Below are 23,952 nucleotides of genomic sequence, written 5' to 3' on the forward strand. Positions count from 1 at the left end.
GTACTGGATTCTATATTTTTGGCACGTTTCACACTGGTCCACTGCCTCTCTGATGTGGGCAGTGATTCCAGGCCACCATACCGATTCCTTGGCTCTAGAGCGACATTTGGAGATTCCTTGATGACCTTCGTGAAGTTTAGTCATGATCTCCCTTCTGAGTGCTTGTGGTATCACCAGTCTCTCGCCTTTCATGAGAAGGTCATCTGCAAGATACAGGTCTGCTCTGACCTTCCAGTAGGGGGCAACGTCTGGCCTCAGCGTGTGTTTTTCCGGCCATTCTGTCAGACAGTAGTGTGACACTGTTTTGCATGTTTCATCTGCTTGTTGTGCCCGTTTAATTTCTTCCAATCGTGTGTCTGTAGCGGGGAGTGAGGACACAACAGCATTCACAAACACCTGGACCTCTCTTTCAAGTTCCAAGTCACCAGGTGACATCTTGTCCTGAAGCGGCGCTCTAGACAGCGTGTCTGCAGTGATGAGGTTTTTCCCTGGGACATGAACAATGTCATAATCATACCTCAGGAGTCGCAGACGAAATCTCAGAACCCTTGGTGGCAGATCATCCAAACCTCTGGTGCTCAACAGTGGGACCAGGGGCTTATGGTCTGTCAGGAGTGTGAAGTGTAGACCCTGCACGTAGGAGGTCAGTCTTTCGCACGCCCATGTTGCTGCCAGCGCCTCCTTTTCAATCTGCGCATAGCGCTTCTCTGTATCTGTCAGTCCTCTTGAAATAAACGTCACTGGTTGCCATGAGCCATCATCCTGTTTCTGCGTGAGAACAGCACCTATTCCGTATGCTGATGCATCTGCTGCTACTTGAGTCTCTGCTGCATTTGAATATTTAGCAAGTGCTGTCGGTGAGCTCAGTCCTTCTTTCAGCTTTTGAAAAGCAGTCTGTTGAGGTTCCCCCCAGACCCACTCATTTTTCTCCCTCAGTAGGTCTTTCAGGGGCACGGTGACAGTAGCCAGTTGTGGCAAGAATTTGGACAGGTAATTTGCCATGCCTATTAGGCGGCGCACATCCTCCGCGCATTCAGGCTCTGGCATCTGAAGAATCGCTTTTGTTTTGTTTGGGTCGGGCTCGATGCCTTTTGCCGAAACCTTGTGACCAACAAAGATCATGTGCTCCTTAGCAAACTCACACTTCTCGTTCAAAGTGAGGCCTTCCTCCTGCATTTTCTGGAGCACACTGTGCAGTCTTTGGTCATGTTCCTGTCTGTCACGGCCATACACAAGAACATCATCTGCATGACACAGCACGCCCTCAAAATCCTCCAACATTTGTGACATCCTTCTTTGAAAATGTTCTGGAGCGGATTTGATCCCAAAGGGCAGGCGGTTGAACAGATATCTCCCAAAAGGAGTGATGAATGTGGTTAATGGTCGTGATTTTGGGGTTAATGGGATTTGCCAAAATCCAGATCGAGCATCTAGTTTTGTGAAAACCTTTGCCTCTGACATCATCGCAAGTGTTTGGTCGACGGAAGGAAGAATATGGCGTTCTCTTTTCACTGCTTTGTTTAGCTTTGTGAGATCTACACAGATCCTGAGTTTGTCCTGCTTTGGTTTTGGAACCACAACCATTCCAGAGCACCAAGCCGTTGGTTCTGTCACTTTTGATATGACTCCCATAGTTTCCATTCTATCCAGTTCTTCACGCACTTTCTCTCTCAGTGGCAGTGGGACCCGTCTGGGTGTTGAGAGAGCATAAGGTGTCGCTCCTTTTTTCAGCTCTATGCGGTACGGCTCCTTCAGCTCACCAAGCCCATGGAACACCGCTGGATACGCTGCTTTGAAATCTGTTTCAGGCTGTGTCGCTGTGACAGCCTCTGCTCTGTGAACCAGTTGCATGGCCTCTATGGCTGGTAGTCCCAGAAGTGGTTGTGTCAGTCCTGCCACAACATAAACATGTTGGTCTGTAAAGAGGCCTTTTGCCAGCATTTTCCCCTGGAAACAGCCCTTTACATTCAGGGGGTTGCGTCCCGGTCCAAACAGTTTCTTAAGTGGTTTCTCCAACTTGCCATCTCGTGTTGGTTTAAAGACACTTTCCGGTATGGATGTCACGTCAGCTCCTGTGTCGATTTTAAAATTAATGGCTTCCCCGTTGAGTAGTATATTTTCCATCCAAGGCCTTGTAGTCTGTGTTTGCACCTCACCTAGAAAAGCATAGTCCTCCTGATCATTGTCACCGTCTGACTGGCACTCTGTGACTGTGTTTACTGCTTTCCCTCTGAAACAGGCCACTGCATAATGTCCAATTTTGCGACACTTGCGACATTCTACATCTTTAGCTGGGCAGTCTTTCCATGCATGTCTGCGTCCTTTTCCACATCGGCCACACTCTTTTTCTCCTTGAGTGTCTGACCTTTGGCCTTTGTTTGAGTGTTGAGGCTTTTTCCCCAGGCGCTGAAACCTTGTCTGAACAGCATCTAAATTTATCTTGGAGTCTCCTTCTCCAGCAGTGTTGTACATTAATGTCTGTTGTTTCTTAACAGTTTCACTTTGTCTCACTCTTTGTATTGTCTTCACCAGGGTCAATTCTGAGTCCATCTGTAGCTGTTCTGACAGCCTCCTGTCATTTATTCCAACCACAATTCTGTCTCTTATTAGCTCTTCCTTCAGATCTCTATAGTTACAATGTTCTGCTAACTTGTGCACAGTGGTGATGAATGCTTCTGCACTCTCTCCATCTTGTTGGAACCTCATGTTAAACTGGGCCCTTTCAAAAATCACATTGTGTTTTCCCACACAGTGCTGCTCAAATGCTTCTTTAACTGTATCATACTTCTTTTTGTTTTCATCAGTCAACGGTAAAACTGCCAAAATATCATCTGCTGCATCTCCCATAGCATAGAGAAGTGAATTCACCTGATACTCCTCTTCTTTCTCTGTTAATCCAGATACAACACGAAATCTCTCAAACCTTCTGATCCATCTTGGCCATCCTGACGGATTTGAGAAGTCAAATGGTTCTGGGTGTGATATTTGTGTAGATGCCATTGTATATTCCCTTAGTTGTCGATCAGGAAAGGTTTGTGTAGCTCAGCCAAGTCGCAGGCTTTTTTTTTTTTTTTTTTTTTTTTTTAGCTTAGCAACTTTTCTTCACTTATCTCCGTTTTTATTGTCAGCACTGAGCTTCCTCCAGGCTATATTCATGAAGAGATAACATCCACCGCTTCACAGGAGTATAAAGTTATAACTTTTGAGTTCTTTTTCACTCTCTGACACCATGTATAAAGAATGGCTCAGGGACACAGAGAGGTAGCGTTGCTGTCATGTTTACTAGTCATTCAGGAAGTAAGCCCCAGCCCCAAAGCACCCTGGGATATGTAGGCATAGCCTACCACTACAACATTGATAGGAAGTCTGCGTGTGCACACGTGCAGCAATGTTCAAATGCTACAAATCTTAGAAATAAGCCCGAAACAAAAACACACACAATCATCATGCAGCTGGAGAATGCTGCAAAAGAAAAATGATGCACAACTCACACAAGACCCAAAAATAACTGCATGAGAGAAACGCTGAGAGTTCACCTGAGTGATTTTGATTGTTCTTTTAAAGACTTGAGTGACATGCCCGGAAGAAAGATGGTGAAGTGAAATATACTTCCTAGTAGCCTGGCTAACTTCCTGCTAGCCCGACTAACTTCCTGCTAGCCTGGCTAACTTCCTGCTAGCCTGACTAACTTCCTAGTAGCCTGGCTAACTTCCTGCTAGCCTGACTAACTTCCTAGTAGCCTGGCTAACTTCCTGCTAGCCTGACTAACTTCCTAGTAGCCTGGCTAACTTCCTGGTAACCTGGCTAACTTTCTAATAGCCTGGCTAACTTCCTGGTAACCTGGCTAACTTTCTAATAGCCTGGCTAACTTCCTGGTAACCTGGCTAACTTCCTAGTAGCCTGGCTAACTTCCTGCACGCCTGTCAAACGTCCTAGTAGCCTGGCTAACTTCCTGCACGCCTGTCAAACTTCCTAGTAGCCTGGCTAACTTCCTAGTAGCCTGGCCAACTTCCTGCACGCCTGTCAAACTTCCTAGTAGCCTGGCTAACTTCCTAGTAGCCTGGCTAACTTCCTGCACGCCTGTCAAACTTCCTAGTAGCCTGGCTAACTTCCTGCACGCCTGTCAAACTTCCTAGTAGCCTGGCTAACTTCCTAGTAGCCTGGCCAACTTCCTGCACGCCTGTCAAACTTCCTAGTAGCCTGGCCAACTTCCTGCACGCCTGTCAAACTTCCTAGTAGCCTGGCTAACTTCCTGCACGCCTGTCAAACTTCCTAGTAGCCTGGCTAACTTCCTAGTAGCCTGGCCAACTTCCTGCACGCCTGTCAAACTTCCTAGTAGCCTGGCCAACTTCCTGCACGCCTGTCAAACTTCCTAGTAGCCTGGCTAACTTCCTGCACGCCTGTCAAACTTCCTAGTAGCCTGGCTAACTTCCTGCACGCCTGTCAAACTTCCTAGTAGCCTGGCTAACTTCCTAGTAGCCTGGCCAACTTCCTGCACGCCTGTCAAACTTCCTAGTAGCCTGGCCAACTTCCTGCACGCCTGTCAAACTTCCTAGTAGCCTGGCTAACTTCCTAGTAGCCTAGCCAACTTCCTGCACGCCTGTCAAACTTCCTAGTAGCCTGGCTAACTTCCTGCACGCCTGTCAAACTTCCTAGGAGCCTGGCTAACTTCCTAGGAGCCTGAGACATTTTTTAATATCCTGACTAACTTCCTGCTAGCTGGACAAACGTACTAGTAGCCTGGCTAACTTCCTGCTTGCCTGGTTAACTTTCTAATAGCCTGGTGAACTTCCTGTTACCCTGACACACTTTTGTAGTAGCCTGGCAAACTTCCTAGTAGCCTGGCTAACTTCCTAGTAGCCTGGCTAACTTCTTAGTAGCCTGACTAACTCCCTAGTAGCCTGGCTGGCTTCTTAGTAGCCTGGCAAACTTCCTGGTAACCTGGCTAACTTTGTAATAGCCTGGCAATCTTCCTAGTAGCCTGGCTAACTTCCTGCTAACCTGGCAAACTTCCTAGTAGCCTGGCAAACTTCCTAGTAGCCTGGCAAACTTCCTAGTAGCCTGACTAACTTCCTAGTAGCCTGGCAAACTTCCTAGTAGCCTGACTAACTTCCTAGTAGCCTGGCAAACTTCCTAGTAGCCTGACTAACTTCCTAGTAGCCTGGCAAACTTCCTAGTAGCCTGGCAAACTTCCTAGTAGCCTGGCAAACTTCCTAGTAGCCTGACTAACTTCCTAGTAGCCTGGCAAACTTCCTAGTAGCCTGACTAACTTCCTAGTAGCCTGGCAAACTTCCTAATAGCCTGGCAAACTTCCTAGTAGCCTGACTAACTTCCTAGTAGCCTGGCAAACTTCCTAGTAGCCTGACTAACTTCCTAGTAGCCTGGCAAACTTCCTAATAGCCTGGCAAACTTCCTAGTAGCCTGGCAAACTTCCTAATAGCCTGGCAAACTTCCTAGTAGCCTGGCTAACTTACTAGTAGCCTGGCAAACTTCCTAGTAGCCTGACTAAAATCCTAGTAGCCTGGCAAACTTCCTAATAGCCTGGCAAACTTCCTAGTAGCCTGGCTAACTTACTAGTAGCCTGGCAAACTTACTAGTAGCCTGGCAAACTTCTTAGTAGCCTGACTAAAATCCTAGTAGCCTGGCAAACTTCCTAATAGCCTGGCAAACTTCTTAGTAGCCTGGCAAACTTCTTAGTAGCCTGACTAACTTCCTAGTAGCCTGGTAAACTTCCTAGTAGCCTGGCAAACTTCTTAGTAGCCTGACTAAAATCCTAGTAGCCTGGCAAACTTCCTAATAGCCTGGCAAACTTCCTAGTAGCCTGGCTAACTTACTAGTAGCCTGGCAAACTTACTAGTAGCCTGGCAAACTTCTTAGTAGCCTGACTAAAATCCTAGTAGCCTGGCAAACTTCCTAATAGCCTGGCAAACTTCTTAGTAGCCTGACTAACTTCCTAGTAGCCTGGTAAACTTCCTAGTAGCCTGGCAAACTTCTTAGTAGCCTGACTAAAATCCTAGTAGCCTGGCAAACTTCCTAATAGCCTGGCAAACTTCTTAGTAGCCTGGCAAACTTCTTAGTAGCCTGGCAAACTTCTTAGTAGCCTGACTAACTTCCTAGTAGCCTGGTAAACTTCCTAGTAGCCTGGCAAACTTCTTAGTAGCCTGGCAAACTTCTTAGTGGCCTGACTAAAATCCTAGCAGCCTGGCAAACTTACTAGTAGCCTGGCAAACTTCCTAGTAGCCTGACTAACTTCCTAGTAGCCTGGCAAACTTCCTAATAGCCTGGCAAACTTCTTAGTAGCCTGACTAACTTCTTAGTAACCTGGCCAACTTCCTAGTAGCCTGGCAAACTTCCTAATAGCCTGGCAAACTTCTTAGTAGCCTGGCAAACTTCTTAGTAGCCTGACTAACTTCCTAGTAGCCTGGTAAACTTCCTAGTAGCCTGGCAAACTTCTTAGTAGCCTGGCAAACTTCTTAGTGGCCTGACTAAAATCCTAGCAGCCTGGCAAACTTACTAGTAGCCTGGCAAACTTCCTAGTAGCCTGACTAACTTCCTAGTAGCCTGGCAAACTTCCTAATAGCCTGGCAAACTTCTTAGTAGCCTGACTAACTTCTTAGTAACCTGGCCAACTTCCTAGTAGCCTGGCAAACTTCCTAATAGCCTGGCAAACTTCCTAGTAGCCTGGCAAACTTCTTAGTAGCCTGGCAAACTTCTTAGTAGCCTGACTAACTTCTTAGTAGCCTGGCAAACTTCTTAGTAGCCTGACTAACTTCCTAGTAGCCTGGTAAACTTCCTAGTAGCCTGGCAAACTTATTAGTAGCCTGGCAAACTTCTTAGTAGCCTGACTAAAATCCTAGCAGCCTGGCAAACTTCCTAGTAGCCTGGCAAACTTCCTAGTAGCCTGACTAACTTACTAATAGCCTGGCAAACTTCCTAGTAGCCTGACTAACTTCCTAGTAGCCTGGCAAACTTCCTAATAGCCTGGCAAACTTCTTAGTAGCCTGGCAAACTTCTTAGTAGCCTGACTAACTTCTTAGTAACCTGGCCAACTTCCTAGTAGCCTGGCAAACTTCCTAGTAGCCTGGCAAACTTCTTAGTAGCCTGGCTAACTTCTTAGTAGCCTGGCTAACTTCCTAGTAACCTGGCTATCTTCCTAGTAGCCTGGCCAACTTCCTAGTAGCCTGGCTATCTTCCTAGTAGCCTGGCCATCTTCCTAGTAGCCTGGCTAACTTCCTAATAACCTGGCAAACTTCTTGATTGCCTGGCTAACTTCCTAGTAGCCTGGCTAACTTCCTAGTAGCCTGGCTGACTTCCTAGTAGCCTGGCTGACTTCCTAGTAGCCTGGCTGACTTCCTGCTAGCCTTGCAAACTTCCTAGTAGCCTGCTTAACTTCCTAGTAGCCTGGCTGACTTCCTAATAGCCTGGCAAACTTCCTGGTAACCTGGCTAACTTTCTAATAGCCTGGCAAACTTCCTGCTACCCTGACACACTTTCTAGTAGCCTGGCACACTTTCTAGAAGCCTGGCTAACTTCCAGCTAGCCTGGCAAACTTCTTAGTAGCCTGCCTAACTTCCAGCTAGCCTGGCAAACTTCCTAGTAGCCTGCCTAACTTCCAGCTAGGCTGGCAAACTTCTTGGTAACCTGGCTAACTTCCTAGTAGCCCGACTAAATTCTTAAAAGCCTGCCCACCTTCACTTTTATTTAATGAACCGGCAGTATTTGTCACTTAGTCGTTTTTGGGGTCTGTTTGTGTTTTTGGTCTTTGCAATATTTTTTTCATTAGTTGTTGATCCTTCAGTGCTTATGTGATTGTAGCATTTTTACTTGGCAGCTTTCCCCCACGCATGTGTGTAATGTGTGTAATGGTGTTTGTGTGTTTTCCCCTGTCAGAATCATCCCACTGACAAGTTATTGCTGATGATATATTGCCGTGGTCCTAGTTCATAGCTAGCTACCGACTCCATGCATGATATTTGAAACGTCAGAGTCTCTGTGATGATGTCAAATGTGGCCGAGCTAAAACCATTTAACATGTTTTCTGTCTTGTTCCATGCTGACAATGAAGATTGGTATAGATGGATGTAAGGTAACCTTTAATAAACTCGTGAATGTCATCATAACACGCGTCATGTTTCATTTGACTCACTTGGTTGTTGTTGTTCCTCACAATCTAACAACTTGTCCATTGGTAGATAACATTTTGTTATGGTTCTAACTAGGGTTGCAAAATTCCGGGAATATTCAAAGTTGGAAACTTTCCATGGGAATTAACGGGAATATATGGGAATAAACATTGACTGCAACATGCTAAATCTTGCAGCATGATTATTAGCTAAAACAACCTGATTTAATGCAAATTCAGTTGAATTTCAACCCTGCACTGTGCATTCCTCACATCACATGCACAGATAATTCCCAGCATGCTACACACTACAGGCCACACTAGTATTTGAGCACAAGGACTTCATCCAGTCAGGTAAGTGTTGATATTACTGGGGTAAATATATTTGATCTATGGTATTTAAGTGTAATAGGGGTGTAATTACTTGTTACTGTATGACTGTAGACTACTCCAGCAGACTTCCACTCAAGCTAGCTAGCTGTTCCTGTACTTGTTCAATGATTTGGGGGCCAATATCTCTAGCTAGCTAGGTTTATGTACCACCCCAGTCTCATACTGAACCGAAAATATTTCTCCGTTAGCCGGGATGCTAATTTTCTCTATGTTAAATCCCATTCATTTATGCTAACAACGTTAGCGATCCGAATTTACCTTTTTTGTGATCTGTAAAGTTCAACTAGCAAATACTAAATCAAAACGTGTATGCTTTCTGTTCTGTTGTCATACAAGAATGTAACTTATAGTTTGATTTAGCATGCTGATTGAGTGTTCATTTATTCATCTAGCCTATTTCTATTCATTTGTCCATCAGTAAAATATTTTCAAAGACTACTCCAGTTGTTTAGCTGACTATTTATATCTGTGTGTGATATTGCATTAGTGTTTTACAAGCTTCTCATCTTATTCTACAGAATAAGTTGAATAATGAAAAAATTGTCAAAATTTCCAAACTTCCCGAGCTTCACTTCCCGTGGTAAAGTTTCCGGAAATTTACCGGAAACTTTCCACCCCTTTGCAACCCTAGTTCTAACGTCATCCTTTCTTCTGTTCACACATTCAAATCAAAGGACGCGATCGCGCATCACAATGAAACCGGCTCGTGCGTTTTCCTCACAGCACAGGTCGTTGGTCTTTGGCGTGTACGGCGGTTTGGCGGTCCTGGTGACCATGGGCTGGACCTTCGTCGCCTTGGTTCTGTCCCACTGCATCGTACTCTACAGCGTGGCCATGATCAAAAGCAAATGGATGTGCTTCGCCGCAGGCTTGGCCACGCTGGCCTCCATCAAGCTGGAGCCGTATAACTCCTGGCAGGTGAGTACTATCACTCCGCCGAGTCCTCCGCCGGTTATTCGAGTACGCCAATCAACTCCCACAGGAAGCCTTGGTGACCGGCTCTTTCCAACTGCAAGACATCCTCTTCTATGGCGGCTGCGGCTTCAGCATCATGCGCTGTATGAGCTTCGCGTTGGAGAACTGCGAGAGGAAAGACGGCAGCTACACCTTCTGTGACCTGCTGAGATACAACTTCTACCTCCCTTTCTTCTTCTTTGGACCGATCATGACTTTTGACAAGTATCATGCTCAGGTACGCTTTGTGTGAACTGATGTTTGGTAGCAGTTACCCAGTTTGAGACCAGGAAAAACCTCAAGCAACAATAAGCAAATAAGCAAGGGGTTGAGTGTCGTGGTCCATGGGTGTGTGCTTTGTCCATAAGCCTGTTCGGCGTTCACGCAACAGAGTCCACATCCCAGGTGTCTTTGAACAAGGGGTCTTTCAGGGCCCTATAGACACCTACATAGACCAGGAAAAACCTCAAGCAACAATAAGCAAATAAGCAAGGGGTTGAGTGGCGTATCCGTGTCATGGTCCATGGGTGCGTGCATTGTGCATAAGCCTGGTGGTTGCTCTGTTCGGCGTTCACCCAACAGAGTCCACATCCCAGGTGTCTTTGAAGAAGATCTCTTTCAGGGCCCTCTAGACACCTACATAGACCAGGAAAAACCTCAAGCAAGAATAGACAAATAAGCAAGGGGTTGAGTGGCGTATCTGTGTCGTGGTCCATGGGTGCGTGCTTTGTCCATAAGCCTGTTCGGCACTCACGCAACAGAGTCCACATCCCAGGTGTCTATGAACAAGGGGTCTTTCAGGGCCCTCTAGACACCTACATAGACCAGGAAAAACCTCAAGCAACAATAAGCAAATAAGCAAGGGGTTGAGTGTCGTGGTCCATGGGTGCGTGCTTTGTCCATAAGCCTGTTCGGCACTCACGCAACAGAGTCCACATCCCAGGTGTCTTTGAACAAGGGGTCTTTCAGGGCCCTCTAGACACCTACATAGACCAGGAAAAACCTCGAGCAACAATAAGCAAATAAGCAAGGGGTTGAGTGTCGTGGTCCATGGGTACGTGCTTTGTCCATAAGCCTGTTTGGCGTTCACGCAACAGAGTCCACATCCCAGGTGTCTTTGAACAAGATCTCTTTCAGGGCCCTATAGACACCTACATAGACCAGGAAAAACCTCAAGCAACAATAAGCAAATAAGCAAGGGGTTGAGTGTCGTGGTCCATGGGTGCGTGCTTTGTCCATAAGCCTGTTTGGCGTTCACGCAACAGAGTCCACATCCCAGGTGTCTTTGAACAAGATCTCTTTCAGGGCCCTATAGACACCTACATAGACCAGGAAAAACCTCAAGCAACAATAAGCAAATAAGCAAGTGGTTGAGTGGTGTATCAGTGTCGTGGTCCATGCGTGCGTGCTTTGTCCATAAGCCTGTTCGGCGTTCACGCAACAGAGTCCACATCCCGGGTGTCTTTGAACAAGATCTCTTTCAGGGCCCTATAGACACCTACATAGACCAGGAAAAACCTCAAGCAACAATAAGCAAATAAGCAAGGGCTTGAGTGACGTATCTGCGTCGTGGTCCATGGGTGTGTGCTTTGTCCATAAGCCTGTTCGGCATTCATGCAACAGAGTCCACATCCCAGGTGTCTTTGAAGAAGGGGTCTTTCAGGGCCCTATAGACACCTACATAGACCAGGAAAAACCTCAAGCAACAATAAGCAAATAAGCAAGGGGTTGAGTGTCGTGGTCCATGGGTGTGTGCTTTGTCCATAAGCCTGTTCGGCATTCATGCAACAGAGTCCACATCCCAGGTGTCTTTGAAGAAGGGGTCTTTCAGGGCCCTATAGACACCTACATAGACCAGGAAAAACCTCAAGCAACAATAAGCAAATAAGCAAGGGGTTGAGTGTTGTGGTCCATGGATGCGTGCTTTGTCCATAAACCTGTTTGGCGTTCACGCAACAGAGTCCACATCCCAGGTGTCTTTGAACAAGATCTCTTTCAGGGCCCTATAGACACCTACATAGACCAGGAAAAACCTCAAGCAACAATAAGCAAATAAGCAAGTGGTTGAGTGGTGTATCAGTTTCGTGGTCCATGCGTGCGTGCTTTGTCCATAAGCCTGTTCGGCGTTCACGCAACAGAGTCCACATCCCAGGTGTCTTTGAACAAGGGGTCTTTCAGGGCCCTCTAGACACCCACATAGACCAGGAAAAACCTCAAGCAACAATAAGCAAATAAGCAAGGGGTTGAGTGGTGTATCCGTGTCGTGGTCCATGGGTGTGAGCATTGTGCATAAGCCTGGTGGTTGCTCTGTTCGGCATTCACGCAACAGAGTCCACATCCCAGGTGTCTTTGAAGTAAAAACATGTTAAATCCACAACACGGCCTGGAAAACCATACAGGAAGAAAGTTGGCACTTATGCTGTTAGCTCAGTGCTAACTTACAATGGAAAATCCCCTCCACCGGCTAATGGAAATTAGCATTTTGATCGCAATCACTTTAAACTTTGCAAACGTTAAAAAAAATAGATTTAATAGAATAAAATTGACATAAACGGCATATATTCCCAAAAACGCTGACTTTGTTCTACTAGTACAGCGCAAGTTGTCTTTCTACAAATAATAATGTTGCGTTGTTGTCTGACTGCACAGGCCAACAACACCAAGCTGACTCGCAAGGAGAGGGAAATGTGGAACATCACCACCAAGGCCTTGTTGCACCTGGGACTGATCCTGATTGTGGACGTCTTCTTCCACTACCTCTACATCCTGACCATCCCCACCGACATGAAGCTGGTGGGCAAGCTGTCTGACTGGTGTCTCGGTGGGTTCTCACTCCTTATTTGTTGGCATGGTACTAGCATTGTAAACACAGCACCAAGGTCCATGGTCAAGATTCATTTTATAGGATACTGTGCAAGTATTATTATTTTTTGATTAATCATAGGGTAAATTTGTCTAACGAGGCTTTAGGCTAACTTGAGCATATTGACAGCAGTGTTTATTATTAGTAATGTGTACCAAAAATTATTTTGGATACAAAAAAAAAGGGTACCAAAAATAATTTTTTATACCAAAAAAAATGTATTTTTGATACCAAAAAAATGTGTACCAAAAAGTATTTTTGATACCAAAAAAAAGGGGTACCAAAAAGTATTTTTGATACCAAAAAAAGGGTACAGAAAAGTATTTTAGACACCAAAAAAAAAAGGGTACAAAAAAAAAATTTTCATACCAAAAAAAGGGTACCAAAAATAATTTTTGATACCACAAAGGGTACCAAGGCTAACTTGAGCATATTGACAGCAGTGTTTATTATTAGTAATGTGTACCAAAAATTATTTTTGATACAAAAAAAAAGGGTACCAAAAATAATTTTTTATACCAAAAAAAATGTATTTTTGATACCAAAAAAATGTGTACCAAAAAGTATTTTTGATACCAAAAAAAAGGGTACCAAAACTATTTTTGATACCAAAAAAAGGGTACAGAAAAGTATTTTAGACACCAAAAAAAAGGGTACAAAAAATAATTTTTCATACCAAAAAAAGGGTACTAAAAATAATTTTTGATACCACAAAGGGTACCAAGGCTAACTTGAGCATATTGACAGCAGTGTTTATTATTAGTAATGTGTACCAAAAATTATTTTTGATACAAAAAAAAGGGTACCAAAAATAATTTTTTATACCAAAAAAAATGTATTTTTGATACCAAAAAAATGTGTACCAAAAAGTATTTTTGATACCAAAAAAAAGGGTACCAAAACTATTTTTGATACCAAAAAAAGGGTACAGAAAAGTATTTTAGACACCAAAAAAAAGGGTACAAAAAATAATTTTTCATACCAAAAAAAGGGTACCAAAAATAATTTTTGATACCACAAAGGGTACCAAAAAGTTTTTTTGATACTAAAAAGTTTTTTTGATACCAAAAAAAAGGGTACCAAAAAGTTTATTTGATACCAAAAAAAGGGTACCAAAAAGTATTTTTGATACCCAAAAAAAAGTACCAAAAAGTATTTTTGATACCAAAAAAAAGGACCAAAAAGTATTTTTGATACCAAAAAAATGTGTGCAAAAAAGTATATTTGATACCAAAAAAAGTGGTACCAAAATGTATTTTTGATACCAAAAAAAGTGGTACCAAAATGCAAAAAAAGTGATACCAAAAAAGTGGTACCAAAATGTATTTTTGATACCAAAAACAGTGGTACCAAAATGCAAAAAAAGTGATACCAAAAAAGTGGTACCAAAATGTATTTTTGATACCAAAAGGTACCAAAATGTATTTTTGATCCAAAAAAAAGGTACCAAAATGTATTTGATACTTTTCTAAATAAAGGGGACCACAAACCATTTTGGGGTTTTGTTGGTACTCCTGATGAGGTTTTGAGACATCTCCTACAACTACAGCACCAGTATAGTGCTGTTGAAGAAAGACATTTTTTTTTACATTTTTGTGTAATCTAAAAAAAATTTCGGTAAGGGTGCCCCCTTACGACATTTTAGCGAAGAAAGGTTTTCGAAAAATATACATTGCCATTTTCTGGTTTTGTTGGAACTCCTGATGAGGTTTTGAGACGTCTCCTAAAACTACAGCACCAGTATTGTGCTGTTAAAGCAAGACAGTTTAAAAAAAAATTCTGACAACATTTTAGCAAAAAAAAGTTTAAAAAAATATATATACATTTTCTGCCATTTTCGGGTGTTGTCGGGACTCCCGATGAGGTTTTGAGACATCTCCAAAAGTGGAAAAACGGAAAAACAGTTTAAGGCGAGCCGTGGATGTTTGGAAAAGTTTAAAAATCGGAGCCACTAGTCACTACTCAGACTAAGCTGCCGCTTCAAGGATTTTATTGGCAAAGGCTTTTTTTGGGAAATTAGATCACAGCGAATACTGGAACCCGAGCCGGTGGAGAACCACCTCACACCGTTAGTTTGTGCTAACGCTAGCAGTGGCTGGAAGGCGATGCTATGCTTGTTTAACACAAATATTCAATGAGAAGGTCAAATAATTTTAGGTAACATTTTGGTTGAACTCCAAGTTATTCCAAGGTTGATGGTTGCACCACCTTGTCACAAAGTCAGAGTCTGAACAGTCCGTTCTCCCTGACAGCCGGCCTGGCGTATTCCAACCTGGTGTACGATTGGTTGAAGGCCGCCGTGATGTTTGGCGTGATCAACACGGTGGCGACACTGGACCACCTGGACCCTCCCCAGCCCCCCAAGTGTATCACCATGCTCTACGTCTTCGCTGAGACGTGAGTGTCCGCCAGTTTGTGCCACATCCCGACTCGGACGTCCCGGATTTGACGTGCGTTTGTCCTTTCAGGCACTTCGACAGAGGCATCAATGACTGGCTGTGCAAGTGAGTGTTGGATCTTAGGGTTGGCACACCCTGAGTCCTTGGATTGTAGGGTTGGTACACCCTGAGTCCTTGGATTTTAGGGTTGGTACACCCTGAGTCCTTGGATTTTAGGGTTGGCACACCCTGAGTCCTTGGATTGTAGGGTTTGCACACCCTGAGTCCTTGGATTGTAGGGTTGGTACACCCTGAGTCCTTGGATTGTAGGGTTGGCACACCCTGAGTCCTTGGATTGTAGGGTTGGTACACCCTGAGTCCTTGGATTTTAGGGTTGGCACACCCTGAGTCCTTGGATTGTAGGGTTTGCACACCCTGAGTCCTTGGATTGTAGGGTTGGTACACCCTGAGTCCTTGGATTTTAGGGTTGGCAGACCATGAGTCCTCAAACCTCCTTGTGTCAGGTACGTTTACGACTACATCGGAGGAGACCATAATAAAATCTTCAGGGAGCTCCTGGCCACCTTGTGCACCTTCGCCATCACCACCCTGTGGCTGGGCCCGTGTGAACTGGTCTACATCTGGTCCTTCTTCAACTGCTTTGGACTGAACTTTGAGCTCTGGGTGGCCAAGTTCTTCTCTATTCCGCCATTTTCCACCGGGGAGGTGAGAAACTGACCGACAATAAAGACCATTTAGAATTGCTGTGATGTACAGATTCTATGGCCCCATTTGTCACACTTTACCTGCACTATCCACTTTATCCGCCAGAGGGCAGTAGAGTGTTGAATATAGCAGAAGCTGGGTTGTAGAGATAATTGTGGTGCCCTCAATGGCACCGCCTGCACTGTTGATTTTACAGTATGAAACCAAACAAAACAAAAAACAGAAGTTAACCATAAAAATAACAGTGGTACCGTTTTAAATTTACAGTAATTCACTGTAAAAAAAAGAACTAACAGATTGTATTGTACAAAAACAACAACCTGGCAGGTCAGTCACCTTAATTTTAAGGTAAAAATAACAGTGGTCAAATTTTTTAATTCCCACTAATGCACTGCAGTGTTTACGATAATAAAACCGAGTGGCTCAGTCACCAGAATTCCAACCATCCATCTTCTTCCGCTTCTCCGAGGTCGGGTCGCGGGGGCAGCAGCCTAAGCAGAGGAGCCCAGACTTTCCTCTCCCCAGCCACTTTGTCCAGCTCCTCCCGGGGGATCCCGAGGCGTTCCCAGGCCAGCCGGGAGACATAGTCTTCCCAACGTGTCCTGGGTCTTTCCCGTGGCCTCCTACCGGTCGGACGTGCCCGAAACACCTCCCTTGGGAGGCGTTCGGGTGGCATCCTGACCGGATGCCCGAACCACCTCATCTGGCTCCTCTCCATGTGGAGGAGCAGCGGCTTTACTTTGAGCTCCCCCCGGATGGCAGAGCTTCTCACCCTATCTCTAAGGGAGAGACCCGCCACCCGGCGGAGGAAGCTCATTTCGGCCGTTTGTACCCGTGATCTTGTCCTTTCGGTTATGACCCAAAGCTCATGACCATAGGTGAGGATGGTAACGTAGATCGACCGGTAAATTGAGAGTTTTGCCTTCCGGCTCAGCTCCTTCTTCACCACAACGGATCGATACAGCGTCCGCATTACTGAAGACGCCGCATTGATCCGCCTGTCGATCTCACGATCCACTCTTCCCTCACTCGTGAACAAGACTCTGAGGTACTTGAACTCCTCCACTTGGGGCAAGATCTCCTTCCCAAGCCGATGGCACTCCACCCTTTTCCGGGCGAGAACCGAGGACTTATTCCCATCCCAGTCGCTTCACACTACCAGAATTCAACCCTAACAATAACAGAGGTAGTTTTTCCATTTCCAGTAAAAATCACTGTCATTTTTCCTGTGAAATCGTAACGGCGAAGCTGCCAGTTTTTTCACAGCAAAATCTACGGATTTTCTTTGAGTTTTCATGGCAATGTGAACATTCGGACATGAAGAGACCAACGGACGACTGATCAACACCTAAATCACACGGCTGTTCAACTGGGAGGCAAACCGTTTTGCAGCAAGTTCCTAAAAACAAAAGAGGGCTCTCTGTTGTTCAGAGGAACCCGGACCGCTGACCCTTGAACCTTGCTAGCAAACACAGAACAAGGGTTTATAACTGAGGCGTTCCTCAAGGCGCCACTTTACGTCCTCTCCTTTTTAGCAGCTACAAATGTCTTTCGAAACATGATTTATGCAACCTAGGTGTTGCTGTAGCTTGTTTCCTTGAAACGCAGTCCGTAGTATTTTGTCCAACCAGTGGTGTTCCTTAAGGTTCAATCTTAGCTCCTCTCTTTTTCATCCCTCTATTCAACTCGTACTGAGGTCAATGCTACGACTGGTGTCCTCTGCAGGGTGCTATTGGTGAAGCCATGTCACGCAGGGTCCGAGGTCTGTTCAACGCCGCCAACTTCTGGGCCATCGTCCTCTACAACGTCCTCTCCCTCAACAGCTTGGAGTTTGCCAAACTGGTCGGAAGAAGACTGATTTTCAAAGGTAGGAGGAATCATATTACTGCCCAATCAGACTTGATCACGTCGGTCCTTTCTTCCGCAGGGTTCCCTCTGTCGACCGTTTCTGTGCTCCTGGTGACCTACTGTGGTGTGCAGCTGGTCAAAGAGAGGGAGCGTCTGCAGGCCCTCAGGGAGGAGGCGGAGGCAGTCCAGCCACTCGATGGCGGCAAAGAAAAGGCAGAATAGATGGACGCAAACGAGCCTTCAAAAACGAGCCGGTTGTGGGTTTTCATCACCCCGCACTGTCCGGAGATATTCACCACTCTTTGGCACAAAGACTCACCTTTAGTGCATTTCTTTGTATTCTATACGAGTCAACCAAAAATACTTTCTTTGTTGGGATAACAATGAATGGACTTATTTGGACTTTCCTCCCCAGCAGGCACAAGACACGGAAACAACGTTGAGAACTTGTTGAATTAGGTCCTGACGTAGAGAAATTCAATCATAACGTTGAAACAACATGCTTTTTGACAACGTTAAATCAATGTTGGGTTCTGACGTTGATTTGACCATTGAATTTTGGTCATTTGCCAACCAATATTCTACAACACAAATACAACGTTGAAACAACATGCTTTTTGACGACGTTTAGTCAATGTTGGGTTCTGACGTTGGTCAGACCGTTGAATTTTGGTCATTTTCCAACCAATATTCTACAACACAAATACAACGTTGAAACAACGTGCTTTTTGACGACGTTTAATCAATGTCAGGTTGTGACGTTGATTTGACCGTTGAATTTTGGTCATTTGCCAACCAGTATTCTACAACACAAATACAACGTTGAAACAACATACTTTTTGACAACGTTTGATCAATGTTGGGTTCTGACTTTGGGTTGACCATAGACATTTGGTAATTTCCCAACCAATATTCCACAACACAATTACAACGTTGAAACAACGTGCTTTTTGACAACGTTCATTCAATGTCAGGTTGTGATGTTGATTTGACCGTTGAATTTTGGTCATTTGCCAACCACTATTCTACAACACAAATACAACGTTGAAACAACATACCTTTTGACAACGTTTGATCAATGTTAGGTTCTGACTGTGGGTTGACCATAGAAATTTGGTCATTTCCCAACCAATATTCCACAACACAATTACAACGTTAAAACAACGTGCTTTTTGACAACGTTTAATCAATGTCGGGTTCTGATGTTGAGTTGACCATTGAATTTTGGTCATTTTCCGACCAATTTTCTACAACACACAAATACAACGTTGAAACAACGTGCTTTTTGACGACGTTTAATCAATGTCGGGTTCTGACGTTGGTTAGACCGTTGTGAATTTTGGTAATTTCCTAAACAATATTCTACAACACAAATACAACGTTGAAACAACATGCTTTCTGACGACATTTAATCAATGTCAGGTTGTGACGTTGATTTGACCGTTGAATTTTGGTCATTTTCCAACCAGTATTCTAACAAATACAACGTTGAAACAAAATGCTTTTTGACCACGTTTGATCAATGTTGGGTTCTGACTTTGGGTTGACCATAGAAATTTGGTCATTTCCCAACCAATATTCCACAACACAATTACAACGTTGAAACAACGTGCTTTTTGACAACGTTTAATCAATGTCGGGTTCTGATGTTGAGTTGACCATTGAATTTTGGTCATTTTCCGACCAATTTTCTACAACACACAAATACAACGTTGAAACAACATGCTTTTTGACGACGTTTAATCAATGTCGGGTTCTGACGTTGGTTAGACCGTTGTGAATTTTGGTAATTTCCTGAACAATATTCTACAACACAAATACAACGTTGAAACAACATGCTTTTTGACGACATTTAATCAATATCAGGTTGTGACGTTGATTTGACCGTTGAATTTTGGTCATTTTCCAACCAGTATTCTAACAAATACAACGTTGAAACAACATACTTTTTGACAACGTTTGATCAATGTTGGGTTCTGACTGTGGGTTGACCATAGAAATTTGGTCATTTCCCAACCAATATTCCACAACACAATTACAACGTTGAAACAACGTGCTTTTTGACAACGTTTAATCAATGTCGGGTTCTGATGTTGAGTTGACCATTGAATTTTGGTCATTTTCCGACCAATTTTCTACAACACACAAATACAACGTTGAAACAACGTGCTTTTTGACGACGTTTAATCAATGTCGGGTTCTGACGTTGGTTAGACCGTTGTGAATTTTGGTAATTTCCTGAACAATATTCTACAACACAAATACAACGTTGAAACAACGTGCTTTTTGACGACATTTAATCAATATCAGGTTGTGACGTTGATTTGACCGTTGAATTTTGGTCATTTTCCAACCAGTATTCTAACAAATACAACGTTGAAACAACATACTTTTTGACAACGTTTGATCAATGTTGGGTTCTGACTTTGGGTTGACCATAGAAATATGGTAATTTCCCAACCAATATTTTACAACACAAATACAACGTTGAAACAACATGCTTTTTGACGACGTTTAATCAATGTCAGGTTGTGACATTGATTTGACCGTTGAATTTTGGTCATTTGCCAACCAGTATTCTACAACACAATTACAACGTTGAAACAACGTGCTTTTTGACCACGGTTGATCAATGTTGGGTTCTGACTTTGGGTTGACCATAGAAATTTGGTCATTTCCCAACCAATATTCCACAACACAATTACAACGTTGAAACAACATGCTTTTTGACAACGTTCATTCAATGTCAGGTTGTGACGTTGATTTGACCATTGAATTTTGGTCATTTCCCAACCAATATTCTACAACACAAATACAACGTTGAAACAACATACCTTTTGACAACGTTTGATCAATGTTAGGTTCTGACTGTGGGTTGACCATAGAAATTTGGTCATTTCCCAACCAATATTCCACAACACAATTACAACGTTGAAACAACGTGCTTTTTGACAACATTTAATCAATGTCGGGTTCTGATGTTGAGTTGACCATTGAATTTTGGTCATTTTCCGACCAATTTTCTACAACACACAAATACAACGTTGAAACAACATGCTTTTTGACGACGTTTAATCAATGTCGGGTTCTGACGTTGGTTAGACCGTTGTGAATTTTGGTAATTTCCTAAACAATATTCTACAACACAAATACAACGTTGAAACAACGTGCTTTCTGACTTCCGGTTAAGATGTGAAGGAGGGAGGACGCGTCCGAGCGACTCTCCGTGAATTTGACACTCAAATTGTATAAAAACCACATATTGTGAGGAAATTCGAGTTGAAAGGAGAACATAAGTGATTATAGGCACACTATGGCTTCGCGGGGCGGCAAAACTCCACAGCAGGGGATAAAGGCGCACTTTACTCGGCATAGTAAAACTACCACTACAAACAGTGGGACTAGCTTAGCCTCTCCAGCTAGTAGCTCTGTAGCTGCTAAAGAGGCTAATGCTGGTAGCATGACCGCAGCCAGCCTACCCCCAGAAATGGAGAGCCTACACCGACTCATGACCGCGTCAATGGAGAATATAATAGCTCCGCTGAAGAGGACCATGGATGAAGTGAAGATAATTGTGGAGGATCAAGGCAAAAGGATCGTCGACTTGGAAGAAAACGCAACGCAGCTAACTGAACGAGTCACCGCTCTTGAGGCTATATGTGAGCAGCTCTTGACCCAGAACGAGTCACTGAACGAACGCATGGAAGACGCCTCTAACAGGTCTAGACGCTGCAACCTGCGCGTCACGAACGTACTACCGAGTCCTGGGGAAAGGAACGACTGTGTTCAATTCATGCAAAACTTTTTTGCCACAGTACTTGGGGACGTGTTCACCGAGCCACCCATACTAGACAGAGCGCACAGGATCGGTCAGGAAAATCCGGGGCCCAACCCGAGGCCTAGAGTGATGATTGTCCGCTTCCATTACTTTCAGGACAAGATGCGTGCACTACGGGCAGACAGGAGCCTGCTACAATGGAAGGGACAGAAAATTATGCTCTATCCAGATTATGCGCCAGCTACTGTGAAACTTCGTGCCACATTCACCAAGGTAAAAGCTCAAATGTGGAAGAAGAATGTCCGATTCCGCCTCGTCTTTCCAGCTGTTTTAAAGGTGGAATTTAAAAACAAAACGCATGCATTCAAGACCGCTGATGAAGCACAACGATTCTATGACCGGCGTATAGCCAGACTCCCGGACATGGAGAGAAACACAACTACCAAACCAGCGAGAAGAGGGCGCGCCACCACCCAGGAGAGAGGCGACACCGGCCGGGAGAGAGAGGAGGAGAACGGCGCTGGACTAGGCAACGAAGAGGATGGAACGCACGGGAAGAACGGTCCGGGAGGAGAGGACGAGGCGATGGGAGGCATCAGCGTGGAAGGAGAATATAACGACGAGGTGAACGACGGCGAAGAAGAAGACGGCGGCAGCGGCAGCGAGTCCGGAGACAACATGGGGGCTCTGGACGAGAATGACGGTACTGAGTAGCATTGATCCGAGAAATGGGGTAAGAACACCACTACAACTGACACTTATGTAAATAGACACATCCACGGTTGACTGCCAAGGAAATGGACACATTGAAGGGAATAGACTGAGGGGAAACGGACAGAGATTTACTTTCTTTTGGACTTTTGCAAGAACTTGGGACTCACGGGGGGGAGGGGGATGGTCAGGGGAAATAAGGGAAACGCTGGTATGGTTTATTGGTTTAGTCTATGTTTGAACTCTCATTCTATAAGATATTAGATCTGGAATCAGATAGAATACAAACCTTTTTTTTTGTTTTGTTCTGTTTGTGTGTGTGTGTGAGTATGTGGGTGTGTGTGTGTGTGGGTGTGTGCGTGTGTGTGTATCCATTCATACATATGTGTGTGGGTGCGTGCGTGAGTATCCACATCAGGACATGGATCGTGTGTGGGTGCTTTTGTGGGAATGTGGGCAAGTTCGCATGTTTTTGTATGCATATGTATGTGTGAATGGGATTTTACGTGGGTATCTGATAAACATTTAGAAGCACTACATGTTTGTAATGATCCTTTATGTATTTTACTGTAAACCTTTTTTATTTATATTTTCCACGGAGGGAGAGAGGAAAGATGACGGTATAAGGGAGAATGTATAATATTTAAGGGACTAAATTGGTTGAACATTGGATATCATACAGGCGACAAAACATTATGGAACCTGATCTGTACAGGGTTCAACTTGAATACCTTTTCATACTCTTGTGTACTAAAAGAGGGATCTGGAAGGCATTTCCCCTTCGTCTCAGCTCGATTGTTGTCTCTGCTTTCACCACCTATTTCCCTCTCTCCCTCTATATTTTTCTATTTGTTTATATTTTTTATTATTTTCTATTTTATTACTCAGTTGTACTGCATATATGTTGAGGATGAGACCGATCTATATATACATCAATATTATGGATAAGTTGTTGACTTTGTTTTACACTGGACATGCTAGCGTAGAGGGGCTCCCCTGTCCTCGTTCCCGGTGGGCTTGTCTCCGGGGCGCTGTGGTGGGTGCTGCCGTAGCTGGGTCGACAGCCGGTTTAGTGTTGTGGTGCTGCGGTGGCGCCCGTTGGGGCGCTCGGGAGACAGGTCTATACGTACCCTGGTGCAATGGAAGTAGTTTGATATGCGAAATGAATACTACCACATTCCTTTTTTCAAGTGAATATATGCGTGGTTGTGGGTGAGTGCGTATATGTATTTACATGTATGTGCACATATAGGTCCACATATATATTACCGGTTTTTTTCTGTTTTGTTTTTTTGTCTCTCATGTTCAAAAAAGAACACTGGTTACTAGGTAGTATAACTAGGAATATGCTCTCTGTCCTGATATAGATATAATCCCAGAGATTTAACTTTGATATAGAATCATGAACCGTGGATATTGATACTTTTTGTTTTCTTATTGGAACATTGACTTTTCTCCTATATACCCTCTTAGGGGTTTTTGTTTATCTTTTCTTTTATTTTAACTCACAATGTTATGGTTGAGGGACCTGTGTAGAGGAGAGTCGCTCGCTGTGCGATAGAGATAGGAAATGGTTAAAGCTAGCCAGGTTGAGGATTGGAGAGGATCACGCGAGCGAGCCTCTGTACCTTGGGGGTCATCTTTTGTTTCTTGTTTTATTTTTATTTTTATTTTCTTCATTATTCAAAAAAATTTAACTGAAACATGCAACAGACGTGATACAGGGAAGACAGAAAAAGTACGAAAGGAAAACCTTTATGCAAAGTAATGAAGTAAGGGTGGTGTCATTGAATGTTAATGGGTTAAACAATCCGATTAAGAGAAGCAAAGTCTTGGCTAAATTCAAAAAGGAAAAGATGCAGGTAATATATTTACAGGAAACGCACTTATCTAAACAGGAACATGAAAAATTCAGGAAACTCGGGTACAACAATACATTTTACAGTACATTCTTAAAACAGAGTAATAGGAGGGGTGTCGCCATATTAATATCGAACTCAGTTAAATTTGAATTAATCAAGGAAATATGTGATAAAGAGGGGAGATATATAATAGTGAAAGGGAAATTGGAAAACCAAACAGTAACGTTAATTAATGTCTATGTCCCCCCAGATAGCGGTAAATCCACGTATGAGAAAATATTTGATGTTATTAACAAAGAAGCAGAGGGGGTTTGGCT

General features: G+C 43.9%; 3 protein-coding genes across 6 annotated transcripts in view; 2 read left to right on the forward strand and 1 right to left on the reverse strand.

The window, feature by feature from the left end:
- The window catches only part of LOC133665102 (uncharacterized protein K02A2.6-like), a 3,633-nt gene extending 295 nt beyond the window's left edge, over positions 1 to 3,338 (reverse strand). Inside the window, exon 1 of the mRNA XM_062070305.1 lies at positions 1 to 3,338. This exon is cut by the window's left edge and continues 48 nt beyond it. Coding sequence (XP_061926289.1) covers positions 1 to 3,000 — 3,000 coding nt within the window. The 5' untranslated portion in view covers positions 3,001 to 3,338.
- Positions 1 to 23,952, forward strand: part of LOC133665104 (protein-cysteine N-palmitoyltransferase HHAT-like protein) — a 62,050-nt gene that overhangs the window by 32,425 nt on the left and 5,673 nt on the right. The window contains exons 5-13 of one of the 3 annotated variants that reach the window (XR_009828687.1): positions 8,066 to 8,086; positions 9,239 to 9,433; positions 9,498 to 9,707; positions 12,119 to 12,290; positions 14,585 to 14,729; positions 14,801 to 14,836; positions 15,235 to 15,436; positions 17,162 to 17,303; positions 17,364 to 18,131. Coding sequence is in view for 2 of the 3 variants with exons in the window: in XM_062070307.1 (XP_061926291.1) it covers positions 8,066 to 8,086; positions 9,239 to 9,433; positions 9,498 to 9,707; positions 12,119 to 12,290; positions 14,585 to 14,729; positions 14,801 to 14,836; positions 15,235 to 15,436; positions 17,162 to 17,303; positions 17,364 to 17,506 (1,266 nt within the window). In the remaining variant the exon portion in view is untranslated. Of the gene's footprint in view, positions 1 to 8,065; positions 8,087 to 9,238; positions 9,434 to 9,497; positions 9,708 to 12,118; positions 12,291 to 14,584; positions 14,730 to 14,800; positions 14,837 to 15,234; positions 15,437 to 17,161; positions 17,304 to 17,363; positions 19,981 to 23,952 lie in introns of those variants that run through there. The other 2 variants (XM_062070307.1, XM_062070308.1) reach the window with 2 other exon arrangements.
- Positions 20,480 to 21,838, forward strand: LOC133665105 (uncharacterized). 2 transcript variants are annotated; one of them, XM_062070310.1, is made up of 3 exons: positions 20,480 to 21,153; positions 21,219 to 21,335; positions 21,472 to 21,838. In XM_062070310.1, the coding sequence occupies exons 1-3, from the start codon at positions 20,598 to 20,600 to the stop codon at positions 21,774 to 21,776; spliced, it is 978 nt and encodes a 325-aa protein (XP_061926294.1). In that variant the 5' UTR covers positions 20,480 to 20,597; the 3' UTR covers positions 21,777 to 21,838. The 2 variants fall into 2 exon arrangements, with proteins under 2 accessions (XP_061926294.1, XP_061926293.1); XM_062070309.1 differs by having other exon boundaries at positions 20,480 to 21,335; positions 21,432 to 21,838.

Source organism: Entelurus aequoreus, linkage group LG14, assembly GCF_033978785.1.
Source record: "Entelurus aequoreus isolate RoL-2023_Sb linkage group LG14, RoL_Eaeq_v1.1, whole genome shotgun sequence".
NCBI classification, from domain to species: domain Eukaryota; kingdom Metazoa; phylum Chordata; class Actinopteri; order Syngnathiformes; family Syngnathidae; genus Entelurus; species Entelurus aequoreus.

Excerpts from the sequence above, each read along its gene's own strand:
- LOC133665105 (XM_062070309.1), top strand. The coding sequence starts at position 20,598 with ATGGCTTCGCGGGGCGGCAAAACTCCACAGCAGGGGATAAAGGCGCAC. Across the intron at positions 21,336-21,431 it reads TTCGTGCCACATTCACCAAG|ACCGCTGATGAAGCACAACG; the intron begins GTAAAAGCTCAA and ends CATGCATTCAAG.